Source organism: Protopterus annectens, chromosome 2.part2, assembly GCF_019279795.1.
Source record: "Protopterus annectens isolate FY-2018-M chromosome 2.part2, PAN1.0, whole genome shotgun sequence".
Classification (NCBI taxonomy): Eukaryota; Metazoa; Chordata; order Ceratodontiformes; family Protopteridae; genus Protopterus; species Protopterus annectens.
In genome coordinates, this window is record NC_056730.1 from 890,793,754 (window position 1) to 890,808,921 (window position 15,168).

Here is a 15,168-nt window from a genome sequence, read left to right on the forward strand (position 1 = left end):
CAAATTCAAAATGAATATAACAGATTGGACTTTATATGAACTAGGGATCATCAACTATGTATATATGCAGTGCCCTATTGCAAATCGGAAAAGCTAATACAATTAAGTCTCTCTTATTTAGTTACGACAAATTCAGAAAAAAAAAATAGAAATAGTTTCTGTTATACAGACCGCATCACAAAACACAACATAAAAAAGGAAACAACAGTTCAAGACTAAATAGTAACAATAACAGTCCTCCTCTTTCTGTTCTCGGTTTATTACGTCTGTAATCAAATGTAATGCAGTGTAGTCCAACCTCCACCAAACCACATACGTTTACGCAAACTGTTGCCAAGACGAAACTAAGTAGATCCGTAAGTCTGATTTGTTGAAGCCTTTCCGAAGAGACAACAAACCACGCCTTCTCCTTTCAACCTCGACAGTTGCTTTAGCTTTATCGATTGGTTATGTTGGTTGAGCAGCCTTGAACGCTAGTTGTATCATTGGACAATATACTGATGTCACCTAAAGTTCCGCCTTTCTTCATGTTAGGTTGTTTCTCTTAACGAGTTACGGTGAATTTTCACTGTATTCGTACTTTTTTCTGCACTTTAATTAAAAAAAAGAGTGATCGAGTCTGTGCTCGACTTCCCTCCGCATTTCGTGGGAACATCTGGGTAGTCCGGGATGTTCTTGTGTCCAACATGGAGACAAAGCGAGTGGAGATACCCAACAGCGTACTGGACGACCTCTGCAGGTAAACAATAACAATCCTTTCACCGGCGCAACTGCAATCTCTACAAAGAAGGGATGAGCGATTAGTTCTCCCTTAGTTTTTCACGTTAAAGAAATTTGGTTAAGTTTCTAAGAGTTTGTGCTAGTTATAGTCTTACTACATTTTTGACGATGTTTTTTATTTTATTTGTGACTTTTGGTGTTCAGAACATCACATCTTTGTTTTATCATGGTGACTGTGCGTAGAATTTGAAACTGTAGAATGTTAGCTTGGGTATGCTATATTGTTTCTTTTTATTTGTTTGAACCAGTGTGTTACGTCTTGCACATTTATTACAGAAAAGGTAGCAAAGGAGCAGATCTGGGGGACCAGGTGTTTTTGTTTGCTTTTTATTATTTTCTGCAGGCAGTAGAAGAGTACAGAGTATGAATGTGGGGATAGTTTTATTTTTTTTTTTTTTACTTGGCGAGCAGTGTTTAATTTGTTTTAAAGAAGAAATCCTAAGAATAACACCTCAAGACTGGTGGCAACGCACGATGCATCGGAGACCATCCAGGTGCAATTAACCATAGGCAAGACTGCTCTGCAAATTGTAGCATGTTACAGGCCACCCTCACAAACTCAGGAAACTCACATGGCCTTCCTGAAAACACTAGAGGGGATAAATGTATCACCAAACACCATCATACTAGGTGACTTCCACACCCTAATATGACTGGGGACACTACTCAAAGCCCAAACACCCTAGCCCAAAAGTTCCTGGAATTCATAAACTCAAATGCCATGGAACAACTAGTCACCATCCCCACAAGAGGAGATAACATACTTGATCTCATCATCACGAACATGGGAGCACAATGTTCAACACGGAAGTATACCCCTCACTGGTGAGATCAGATCACAAACACCTGAAATAAAAAGACCACAGTAAAGAACTTCTCAAAGCGACTTCACACTTCTCTAAAGACTAGTGTGGTCTCCTTCCCCCCCGCGCCCGGCGGAAAACAATACTCAAGCCGCTGAATCATGGATAAGGCAATCCCAAGCAAAACAAAGACTCTTTGTACCCAGTCTGGTGGACCCCAGCCATAAACAAACTCTACAACAAAAGGAGGAAGCTACTACAAGATAGAGCAAAATCCTTAAAAGGTAAGACACCCTTGATCACTATAAGTAAAAAACTAAGAGCTCTCATAAAATCATCCAAAGCAAATTTCGAGAGAAAAATAGCTAAAGACTCAAAAGACAATCATAAGGCCTTCTTTAGCTATGTTAGAAACCTAGGAGGAAACTCCCAGATATGCTCAGAACTAGTTCAAAATTATGTGAAGATTACTGATCCTACAGACATTGCCAACATACTGGCTGACAGGTTCAGTGAAAGGAGAGATATCTATACCAAATGAGTGCAGCCCCCAAACATCTCGAGAACTGCTCTCCAAAGCAAAACACAGCATCCATGGGACCCGATGGTGTCCCCCGCTGTGTGCCCACCTAACTCAATGAGGAATTAAACCCACAGCTAGGACAGCTGTTTAATCAAAGTCTTACCTCTGGTCCCACTTCACAAAGGCGGTGCCTCCACAGACCCTATTAGCTTGACAAGCCTTATCTGCAAAGCCATGGAGAGGATCATAATGGACCTCATAAATAAAGACATAGGGAATTTGCAGACTTTGGATCCAACCCAGTTTGGCTTTGTCAAAGGCAGATCATGCCTTTTAAACTTGGTTGACTTTTTCAAACAGTCACCAAAGCCATTGATGAGGAAAGGTATCATTGAAAAACTCATCAGCTTAAATGTTAACCCATACATCACAAGATGGACAGAACCCACAGGGTCAGAGTTGCTGGCGCCATGTCAGACTCAAAGCCTGTGTCACAAGTGGTGTCCCACAGGGCTCAGTCCTGGGCCCACTCTTGTTTGGCATCTACATGGCTGACAAAGTTTGCAGATGACTGCAAACTGGGAGCCATAGTAGAAAACACATCTGACACAGATATCCTTCAGAAGGGTCTCACAACCTGGGGACCCAGGTTGAAAGTAGTCTGTCATTCGACACCCATGTAGCAAGTAGTTAGGAAGTCCTTCTACATTGCCCACCTTATCATGAAGGGATCATCTATGATCAAGGAGGTCATAGTCTCCCTTTATACTCATCACTCATCAGACCAATGATTGTACAATGCCCCATTTCGAATGTATCTGACCCGACACTTGCAGCAGCTGTCACCAAAAGGATAAAGGGTCTCAAAATCTGTCCTATGCTGGCTCAGAGTGACCCTTGCCTAACATACAAGGCCATGTCAAACCCAGATTTGATGAATATGCTTCACCTCAAAAATCTAGATCTCACCCAAAGACTCCTATGCTGTGGAACAAAATCTAAATGCCCTCGGGCAGATAGCCTAGTATGAACCTATGAACCTATGAACCTATGATACCTTTCAAGCTTTAGCTCAAGAAATCTGGATAAAGCCAAAAACAGCCAAGGGGCGAAAAATAGGGACAGGTTTTAAATATTTTTCTTATAAACTTTAATGATGGAATAAAAGGTTTTACATTAAGATTTCATACTCTTCAGAAAATTTGTTAAACTCATTTTTTTTCATTATGTAGTGATTTATTCTCCGTGATTTGCCAGACAAACACTATTTTACGGGGAACAGAGCGAAAATAGGCAGAAATGTTGACAGTTGAGAGTTATGGAGAATTTGATTAACGGAAGGTAACAAGTTGAATACTGCGCTCTTGAAATGGGCTATTTAGTTGTATGTCTGTGTTCGTACTCTAAATGTAGTATGAAAGTAAAGCAACTGTTTGTTTAATGGGTTGTTGATGTGTTTGTAAGGTTGGATTTCTTTTGCGTAAATATCAGGATGTTTGTATTCTTTAGTTTTATTGCTCTCTTGCAGGTCCCGTTTTCAGTTTAGATCCGAGGTGTGCATCGCCATATAGAATGCTATATAGTGCAGAAGTACTCATTGCAGGACTAGCATATAGTCCCATAATGTTTTGTGGATGAGCTTGAGGTTTTAAACTGTTCTACTTTGGCTTCCCTTCCCTACATATGGTTTGTCCTTGGAGGATAGTTATCTTACTTGCGGGAGCATACAACCCCTACAGCCATACCTTTTGAAATGCCTCTGTTTTTTTATTTTGATTTTATTCAAGGCACCTCAATAAGTTGGTGGATTATAGTCAACAAGTATTGATTCAGTTTTACTTCACTAAATGTACATGAAATTTATGCCCTCTTATTTTGATTGGTGTATTACTTTTTTAAAATATTATCCCTGATGTGGATCCTTTTCCCTTTGGGTTTGTCCCTGATTCTGGTGCTGAGAGGTTGAGAGAGATGCCCGCAGCATCTAGTGTAGAGTTGACAAAATCCTTTGAGAATCAGGAGAGCCACGTCATGTCACTGTCAAGCTAGTCCTGGTCTTCACATTCACCATGTCATTACATTTTCAGTGTTACATATCTGTTTATGTAGTCCCGTCCTTTGGTCAACTGCTGTCCTAGGCAAAAGGCATCCACAGTGCACCCCCCCCCCCCCGTCAACCCCACATAGTGCCCGCATCCTGGTCTACTTATTCTATCCAGATTACTAGAAAAGTTCCCCTGCTAGTTTGGCAACGTAGTTAACCTATACCCAAGGCTGGCTGTGAGTTAATGCCTACAGCAAAACTTAATTCAGTGCTCTGCAGTTTTAACATAGAAGTCTGTTTTGTAAGTTTATTTCTCATGCTGTAAGTCTTCGTTTTCTTGCTTCAGGTAGTAGTGTAATTGTTTGCAAATTCGGATAATGAGAATATTTTGCCTGCTCTCTGTTAGAAAGGAAAGCTGTGTATTGATCTATACGCAATATGTTAGGAAAAAAACAGTGATTTCACATCTATGTGAACCTGGAGTATTGGATTCAATATTGAGCTTAATGTATGAAGTACTTGGTAGATGGTGGTAATAGTTCTGTACGTTATGCACTTAAGATACTCTCTTGTAACAGATACCCCCTCAGGAGGGAGGCTAATTTTTGCAGCCTTCAGAGCAAATTGTATTATCAGTGCCTTACCTTCCAGATGTTGAGACTGGGGTCAAGAGTTTACTAATTTCAAAGAAATTGTCCTTCACACTATCAGTCTCACTTATTTGTACCACTCGCAGCCTTAAGAGTTGATTTGCTTAGTGAAAAACTTACAATTATTGTTTCTATTAATAATTATTATTCACTTCTCCTTCACAGCTCCAAAAGGAATAGCCAACATTATTGTCCTTTTTGTACATTGATTATTGTTGTTATTATGAGTCATCAAGAGTGATTCTAGCTGCCACTGTCTTGAAGATCCCTAGAGCCCATAAAGGGTCTGCTATGTCTGCCAGTAAGCCATTTTGCTACAGAGTCCACCAGACCAAGTCATTGTATTGGAAAAAGCGTCCCCCTAGATTGGTTACCCAATGGCATCTTGGAGAGTCCTGGTAAATTAACTGTACAACAGTTGATTTTTTTCATGACCTACTTCACAGTAGCCACTGCCATTGTGTTGAAAACCAGTGACTACCAGGGGTTCCTAAAACTATTTGATCATTCAAAAAACTTTTATCAGTAAAAAAAAAAAAAAAAACATAATTTACTGATTCTGTGTCATGATATGGACTTAACAGTGTTTGTTTCTTTGATGTTTTCCTTCCATTACAAGACTTTCAGGGGGACCAGTAGAATTGCCTGTCCCTTGACTAACAGCAGAACTAAAGCAAGCCTTTATCCAGTAAAAAAACGGGATTTGATAAAAAAGCAGGCATTCTGAGTACATAGTTGAGTTTCTGTACCACAAGAAATAGCCACAACAAACTTATAAAGTTATTCTGTTCTTTTTAAAAGAAAGGAGGATTAATTTGCTGTGGAACCTTGGCCTAATTTAAAATAATGCTTAGGATAAGCAGTCAAGATGTCAGTGATATTGTACCTTTCTTTTTTCCTCTATTTGCTAAATGAGCGAGTAGTAGTTCTTATTCTTATACAGGTAACCTGTTTTATCTTCATCCATAACTTTGTTTTAGTCAGTAGTGTTGAAAGAAGTCAGACGAGTTAAAATGATTTTCCAGTAATTATGGCCAGTTTTACCTTTTGGACTGTTTTGCTTCACCCCTCCCCCCACCCTAACTCTCAGGCCTGATGGCTCTTCTACCTTCACTAGTTGACCTTTTGTTCCAGTGGAACTGAAACTGTGTCTTTCTGAGGGGAGGTGAGCGCTCCTTTTTTTGAGCATAATAACTTTAAAGAAGGACAACTTTCTAGCACTGTATTCGTAGGCTGTAGCCAGACCATTGGTTTACACCCAAACGTAGTGCAGCATTTTAATGTTTACTCACAAAGCAGCTCGTTTATAATAAGTGTTCACCCTAATCACACTCGTTGCTAGTAGAAGTTTGTGGTTATTTTGGGTTCCATTTTGTTTGCTACTTAGTACAGTTGCATTTTTCTTTTCCACACGTTCACACTGCCTTTTATATGGGTGAAATGGTAGTATGACATTTGGCCATGGCTGAAGAGGTAATCACATTAATTGGTCACTTGTCAGAAGTTTAAGATCCCTGACTTTTCATAAGTTATGTCCTTGATATTAACCTTCTTACAGCTGTGTTGTTACGAATACAAAATGACTGAATTTACCCCACCCCAAAATAGACTGGCTACCTCAAATGGCAGCTTTGTTTAGTGAAAGTATGTACCCTCAATGCAACTTTTTCTTTGTCCTGTAATGTATTTTCTTTCTCTGTAATGCCACACATAGGTACAAATGGGGATTACCTGTTACTGTTTTGCATGAAATGCTGTTCATCTTACTACATGCACTAACGCTGTTGGATATGTATTAACTCTCCATTACAAGTATTTGCTTCCCATATTCTCACTGCTTATATTCTATTAAAATTAAAATTTTTGTGTAGGGAAGTCCTGCATAACAAGTTGTTTGTAACTTTGCCATATTTTCCCTCCCTTGAAGAGGCAGCTTTATCATGGCTGAGTGAGTAGTATAGAAGTTCAGAACATTTATTTATTTTACATTTGTTGACCGGGATAGTCCGACTGGATGCATGTCCATTTTCAGCGGAGGCCCGGGGAGAAAAGCCCCAAGGGTAAGCAGATACAGCATTACATAATACCAGCATTACATATTACAAACAGACTGTTTACAGAGATTGCATAAGTAAGCAAGTTAAACAAGTTCCACAGGTTAGAGTTAATCCTGAGCGCAAGTCAGGATTAAATTAAATTGCACAGTAAACTGGTTAACAGATTTTTACACATTCTGGAGAGAGTTAGCCAGGCTTGATACATTGACATAGCCAGTTAAGTGACAAATGTTGTTTGAGTCTAGTTTTAAATTGACCTAAGGTGGAAAGTAAGGTAATATCAGCTGGAAGAGAGTTCCAGGATCTACTTATAGAGTTTGCAAAGAGTCACCGGCTGTGTTATTAATTTTGCTAGTCTGAATTAGTAGTTTGTTAGAGGATCGAAGTGGTGTAGGATTGTTATAGGGGGTGATAATATTTTTAAGTGCAGGAGTATTGTCCGGATTATAGAGGATTGTATAGGCCATAATCAGTTGGTTATACTGGATTACATTTTATCTTTGTTTCATCATGGTGACTGTGTGTAGAATTTGAATTTGTAGAATGTTAGTTTGGGTATGCTATATTGTTTCTTTATTTGTCTGAGCCAGTGTTACGTCTTGCACGTTTATTACAAAAAAGATAGCAAAGGAACAGATCTGGGGGACCAGGTGTTTTTGTTTGCTTTTTATCATTTTGTGTAGACAGTAGAAGAGTACAGAGTATGGATGTGGGGATCATTTTTTTTACTTGGGCTGTGTTTAATCTTTCTTGAAGAAGAAATGCTAATAATATTATAGCAATAACCCACGCCTGGATGTGGGTAATGCTGGATTTACTCATGGTTGGCGTGGTTTGGTCCCGATGGCGAAGCCCGAGGGACCAAACAAAGCCAACCGTGGGTAAATACAGCATTACCCACACCCAGAAGTGGATTATTGCTATTATACCATGACATTATTTAAGAAAATAAACTATTACTTTTCTTAAATAATGGCATAGTATAATGCCTGTTTGCTGCCCTTCCGCAGATGTCTGGCATCCGCGGCAGTTCTGATGTACTGCGCGCCTGCGCAGTACATCAGAGTTGGCAAAAGCACGGAGAAAGCAAGATCTCCGTTGCTTTTTACTGTTTAGCTATGTTAAATGGGTTTAACATAGCGAGACAGTTTTAAAATAAGCAATGGAGATGTCCGTTGCTTATTTTAAAACAGTCTCGCTATATTAAACACATTTAACATAGCGAAACAGTAAAAAAAGAAATGGAGATCTTGCTTTCTCCGTTGTTTTTTTTTAAAACCTGTCTTGCTATGTTAAATGGGTTTAGCATAGTGAGACAGCTTTAAAATAAGCAACAGAGATCTCCGTTGTTTATTTTAAAGCTGTCTCGCTATGTTAAACCCATTTAACATAGCGAGACAGTGTTTTAAAAATAGAGTTATACTAACGGAAAAAAGTCCGGGCGACCGGACCCTTTTTCATTAGTATAACTCTATTTACAATGTGCACGCTGGCCAATCAGCGTGCACGTTTTGGAATATTAATGGGGGGTCATGGTATAATGCTGGATTGATACCTTTCAAGCTTTTAGCTCAAGAAATCTGGATAACATTGCCACCACAAAACATTGTCAGGAAGCTAAAATAATTTCAAAACTGTTGGGCAGTTCACTGTCTGAGGCGCACACTAAAACAATATGTCAGTTTAAAGCATATAACAGGTTTTAAATCCTTAAGAAGGGACATTTGCTTCTGCCTGCTGTCTTTGCCGAAGCACTAAATGTTTTACTAACTTCAGAGCCATAGAACATGCAGCAGTACAACACTTTATCTGTTTATTCATATAACTGATAGTACACAAAACAGATAAAACTCCATGCACAGCAAAGAATTATGATAGGGTTGCTCCAGTCATATGTTGTGCATTTACAGTAAACTCTCAGTTAACCGGTACCCATGAGGATTAATAGATGCCGGGTAACTGTAGTTTCTGGTTGCTTGAGAGTTACCATTAAAAGTAAGCCTGACTAATACTGTATCCTATGCTATTTGTTTAGTCAATCCCACGTATTTGATGTATGCACAGGTTGTGCAGAATTCCACATACTCATGTTTCAGCCTTGCTGTTTTTATATCTTGGGTGTTTATAACATGTTTATCTATCACTAGATCGTCGCTGATTTATAAGTATTCAGATATATTGACAAAGTAAAATTTAATATTGGTTATGACATAAAAACCTCGCAGCTGTGTGCTTCATAAGAAATGAGTAGGCAGTATGTTCAGAAACTTTATTGCAGTGTGGAGCATTTGAAAGCTGAAAGTGATTGTACTGCACCATCTACACACTAGCACAATATAGCAGCAGTCAGTGTAGCTGGTGTAGTGTAATCCTAGAGCTAAAGATTGCACATACTGTGATGATTTTCAAAGTCCATTGGCTGTGTACTGCTTAATGGGAAGATACTGCAAAGGTGACTGATAAGGATCAGTGTTATCTTTTTATGTCTGGACTTTGTTTATAACAATGTCAGGTTGGGGCTTGGGACATTTATTGTCTTTCCCCCTTTAGATAAATCACTGATTCGAGTATCTTCCCATTAAGCAGTACACAAACAATGAACTGTTTTATTGTGCTAGTGTGCAGATGGTGTTTGGACATTGTGTGTCACTCGGTCTCTGAATGGCTGATGTGAGTCAGGTATTTTTTGCTGTGATATGTGGGTCATTGTTATAGTTAATGCATTGGTTCGGATATAGTGTGGGCAAGTTTTTCTTGTTACCATTTATGGCTACCATACTTGTGTACGTTTCATTTTCTTGCAGTGATATTGTTTACTGATTTTTTTATGAGTGAAAAGAAAGAGGAGCAAGGGAATATTTCACAGGAAAATCTAAGTTGCAAGATGATATGTACGGTGAGAGATTTACCTGGGGGGGTGGGGTTCAGAAAAAAGCAAAATATAAAGAGGAAAAGTATTGTTACTAAAAAAAGCTTAAATGGGGGTTGTTAAAGTACTTTCTCAATGTAAATAGTAGAAGAAATTCAGAAAACACAATTTTCTTTTTGAGTGGGTGGAAAAATGTAATATAGCTTTGATTTGCTCCCAAGATGTGAGGCATATTTTAAAAAGTGAGCGGGCAAAACAAAAAAGCAGAAATGGACATTAAAGGAGAACCGCACCCACAGACTCAAAAAAACAAAAAAAACCCTGTTTTATTTCATCATGGTTTGGTATTTCCTACATTTTAACACCACTCTGGGACTATTTATAGGTTTTTAAATATTGTTATATGTAATTTTTGAGTCTGACCACATGGGGTCTGGCATCTTGAAGTCATTCTGATTGTTTAGTCTGGCTGTAGGTATCCCAAAATGCAGTGCTTGGCTGTAAAAAGTTGCATCACGCAGGCTTCTCCTAAAGCTCCTGTCACAGCATTGATTTTGCATGTATACACTGCTGTCTTTCATTCAGTTTTTAGTAACATTTCATGCCGTTCAGTGGCTACTTAAAACACAAACAATACAAATGGCACAGAACAGACTTTCAAAGTGCTTTTTACTGCTGCTTCTTTTTAGAATGGCTAAACTGCGTTTTTTGCAAAGCCTGAATTGTACGACTTTGACTCCTCTCTCATCCCCCTTCACACCTAACTTCCCTAGCTGTCAAAGTGCTATGGATAATTTTTTTTTGAAAGTGAAACCACCACAGTACAGTAAAGTACTGTTGTAGTGGAGAGAAACAGTCAATTTACAATATTTTAAATGCTGTGTTGTTTATTCATAGTAGGGATAATAAATAGAGAGAAAAGGACAGAGAAGTTGAACATTTAATAATTGAATCCTATTGTCCTTTAACTGGTGCTGGTAATGATCATAGGAAATGAGGATGTTGACTTAAATGCTTTGGTTGTGGAGAAAGGAAAAAAAACAATATTATTTTGTGATGTATAGTTTGAAACTAATCATCCTAGTATGACTAATATGTACGCACCTCCGAAAGAAGGTGAAAGAGGAACTGTTTAGTGGTTTAGAGCCTTGTTTGTTGGTATTGCATCACAGTTATTGGTTGAGTGGTTTATATACCCATTTATAGATTTTATTACCACAGTTGTAGATATTGGTAGTACCTTCTTTATCAATTCTAGCTGAAGATTTTTTGTCACACTTACTTATCCAGCACTGCCTTTACTGTCAGTATTGTCTCCATTAGTTGCTGTTGGTTTGTAATTCATTAATTTAATGTAGGTTTACTAGGCTTACTTTAACTTCTCTGTTGGCACATGCATAACAAAGCTTCAGTGTTTAATGTTTTTCTAGGAATAGTAGCTCTTACCTGTCTAAATTTATAGGATGAACATTGATGAACATTTTTGCTAAAGTATGTCACTGTGGTGTGCATTACTGCTTGGGAATATAGCAGTGGAAAGCTTTTAAGAGAAATAGTAAGAAGGGTGGATCATTTTTATTAGGTAAAGGGTATGCTTGTAACAAAAGGAAGATACTTTTATTTCTTGGTTAGTAATTTTGAGAAATTTGAATTGTGTAGTGCTGTGTATATATTTTCATGTGGTAGGGCAATTTTTTCTTAACACTTAAATGTAAAGTACCTTGCAGGTCATTTCAGGGAATGGATTAAAAGTGCTGTGTAAGCAGTACAGAATCAGAGGTATAGGATAACACTGAGACTTTTTAGGGAGATCTTTATATACGAGTCTGAGTCATGGTCCTTGTACTTGTGCACCGAGGTTCTGAGCTAGTACGCCATAGCATGATGTACCAAATTCTTGTGAGATTCTTAAAAATTTTACATGGTGAGGCAAGACATTCATTTTTCGTGTAGGTACAGGGCTTCATGCATGCAGTATAGATACGACTGTCCTCTGCTAGTACTACTGTGTACTGGATGGAACCAAGAAAAATCTTGATGAGTGGATGGGAAATAGGAAATACACCCCGGGGATCACTTCTGTGTCTCTGCTCGACAGTGGCACAGGAAAATAACTTTCTTGGGTGGCATAAGCCAGGGAACCTTGTTGGCTAGGCTTACGTAGGCCATTGGGCCGATAGCCTAGTACCTACCTATGAACCAATGGGGTAACCACCGATGGGCTTGTTACTGTCGGCGCAGGGATTCTGCCTTCTCTGCTAATGTACTGCTCCGCTTACCAGACTTGAGCAGCATACTGGTGCTGTCACAGAGAAATAAACGCTCCTTTTTTCATAGTGGGGGGAAGGGCTACTGGCAGTGGAGTCTTGTGGTGCAGACTGACTTGCTACCACAGCTAGATTTGTCCTCCCTTAATAAATTGATGCTGATGAGCTCCTGCCACTGGGAGCTTACACCAGTACCAGATGCCCTCATTACCATAGAATGGCTATGACCTTGCCCTGTCATCCTGCATAATAAGGGACAAACTAGGCATGATGGTGGAGTATAGCAGGGAAGAAACTATCCAGCAAGGTATACAAAACATACCGTATTACATAGCCTTGTTCTGCTGTGTAGTCTTGTACTGTCCTGTGTAGCTACAGAGATCACAGTACACCCAAGAGCAGCAACAATGGGCTGTGCAGCTGTATGGTAATGGGTACTGTGGTGCCCTGTATACACAGTGCAGCAATAGACTCTAGACATTGCAGGGAAGCTGCAGTCCCTGTCTACAGTAATATCCGTATCAGCTAACTGTGCAGCATGAGAAAATTGTGGATATTGCTGCTGCTACTTATGCCATTCATTGGCTGTCAGTACACTAAGTGTTGCAGAACTTACTTTTACTACTGGCATGTAGGAGGAGTGACAGGGGCATGAGCTTCTGGCATCAAATGAGATGCACACTGACAAAGTAGTTCTGTGTTGGAGTGTGTAGTATGCTGCCATGTGCACAATTGATAGATGTGCATGGCCTCTTGTGTACATATTTCCAGGAACTTGGCTGTTGCTGGATAGCACCAGTTTACTACACATGTATGCCTCCTGCTCACTATGTTCTTGAGTCTCACTGGAGATTTTAAAAGCGAACATGGTTAGAATATAAATAACTCAGGACGGTAATTGGGTTGTATTATAAAAAAGCTGCATGTTAAGCTAATGTGCCAGTAAAGTTTTGAGCTTTTGTCTGGTTAGAAATACTGATCGGAAACAAGGTGTGTGTGTAGGTGCGTTTGTGTGTGTGTGATAAATATAAAAAAGCAGCTATTGTTTGTTGAAAGGGTTGAACATATAGGTTATTCATTTACGTGGGGCACTAGGAGAATAAATGGTGTTATGGATTGCGTGTTTGAACATTGGGGAAGATAACGAATATGCTATCAAGCACAGATAAGGTAATTTATAATGTCTGTCAATTGTAAAGCTGCGGTGGTGTAGCGGTAGCGTTGTCGCCTCACAGCAAGAGGTTCTCCTGTTCAATTCTCGGCTGGAGTGCCTTCTGTGTGGAGTCTGCATGTCCTCCCTGCGGTCGAATGGGCGTGCCTTCGTTGAAGGTTGGGCATTGAGCTGACACCTTGGCACCGTAAAAATTTACTGCCAATCATTAGTGGACCGGAGTTCCGCTGTGGCAACCCCTAACCGGGAAAAAGCCAAAAGAACAACAAAATAATGTCTGTCAATTGGGAGATGTTAATAGGAAATGGAAAGTAAACTAGATTTAGTGGGATTTCGTTTTGAAATTTGGGAGAGGAGTGTATTTTAAAGGGCAGCAGTAAAAACATTGGATTGGGCGCCTAGACTCTGTGGAGTTAGCTGTCAGCCTTTTATGAAATATAAGAGAATTCCGTAGGTTGCTATGAACCTAGAGTTCATAGCAACTCAAGTTTATACAGTGGACTCCCTCTTATCCAGTCTTGTTTTAATCGGCCGTAGCAACAGACAGAGAAGAACAACACTTTCACATCCTCTCTGCACTTCAGAACGTCGCAGCTTATCGTTTTACTCTTAAAATGTAAAACAAAAATGAACTTGCAAGTTCATTTTTGTTTCAATATTTTAAGAGTAAAACGATAAGCTGCAATGTTCCAAAGTGCCAGGTTGATGAGAAGAACTTATTGTAAAGCTTTTTCTGATTAACCGGTCATTCGTTTATCCAGCCTAAGGTCCGGTCTCAGTGAGACTGGTTATGAGGGAGTCTACTGTAGCAACCAATGCAGAATTGCTCACTGAGACCCTCTGCATCCATGTAAATGGCCATATAGAGGCTGCTGTACCTACTACCGATAAGCCCAAAATAAACTACATTAATGGAATCCTAACCTTTAACAGGCTTTGTAACAAATACCTGGCTAAAATCAGGAGGCGTAACTCCCATAATGATAGGAGCTCTCGAATTAAATTAAACAGGAAACCTGAGTGAGTTAATTATGATGTTGATAGCCTCATGGGCTAAAGACGACCACAAAGCCTTCTACAGCTATGTCTGTAACCTCAGCACACAGCATTGTCCTGGCAACAGTTGCTAAAGCCACAAACATAGCCTCAATGGGCCTGGACAATATCCTGGGATTCCATGAGCCATCTAAGTAGCTTGAGACTTGACCTGTCTGGAACACTTGAGTCACTTCAGCTATAGCCTCCTAACAGGCTTTGTACCATGTTATTGGAGAACTGTAAAGGTTATCCCACTTCGCAAGATTGGACTATCACTTGACCCCAGAAACTGCAGGCCCATTAGTCTGAATAGATTAATGTGAAAAGGCATAGAACAAATTGTCATGGAAATGCTCAACAAAGACATAGGTTGGCTGAGGGGAAAACAGTACATACTGCCTACTTGGGCCTGGCTAAGGCATTCAATACATTTCCTTGGGTGTGTCTAACAAACTGACCAAACTGGGCATAAGCTCCCCCTACTCACTTGGGTATATCTGACAAACTGTCCGAACTGGGCATAAACCCCTACATAACTTACTGGATTGCCAGCTGGCTCACAGACAGGACCCAGGAGGTTAGGATTGGTGAGACCACCTCTTCAGAGAAAGCAGTCACCAGCAGTGTTCCTCAGAGGTCCATGCCGGGCCCATTGCCATTTGGTGTCTACTTTTCAAAGGTAAAGATTAGTATCCAGGGCCTTCAGCTGACCAAGTTTGCAGATGACTGCAAACTGGGAGATGTTAAAGATCCCCCCCCCCAAACACAAACCTCTTACAAGAGGGTCTAACATAGATAAATGACTGGTGCCAAAGTCGTGGAGTAAAACTCAATGCCAAGAAATGCATTGTAATGCGTTTTTGGAAAACTGCCATCAAGGCTTACTTCGATAAGAGTATACTTGTAATGCAGTGGGTATTATTTATGCTCTTAAATGCCCATGTAATTTATTTTATATTGGTGAAA

At 39.7% G+C, this 15,168-nt stretch overlaps 1 protein-coding gene across 1 annotated transcript in view; it reads left to right on the top strand.

Moving 5' to 3' along the window:
- Positions 1-525: 525 nt before the first annotated feature.
- Positions 526-15,168, top strand: part of DCP2 (decapping mRNA 2) — a gene marked incomplete in the record, with an annotated part of 579,459 nt that continues 564,816 nt past the window's right edge. Inside the window, 1 exon segment of the mRNA XM_044064209.1 lies at positions 526-739. Within this exon segment, the coding sequence (XP_043920144.1) occupies positions 687-739 (53 nt within the window).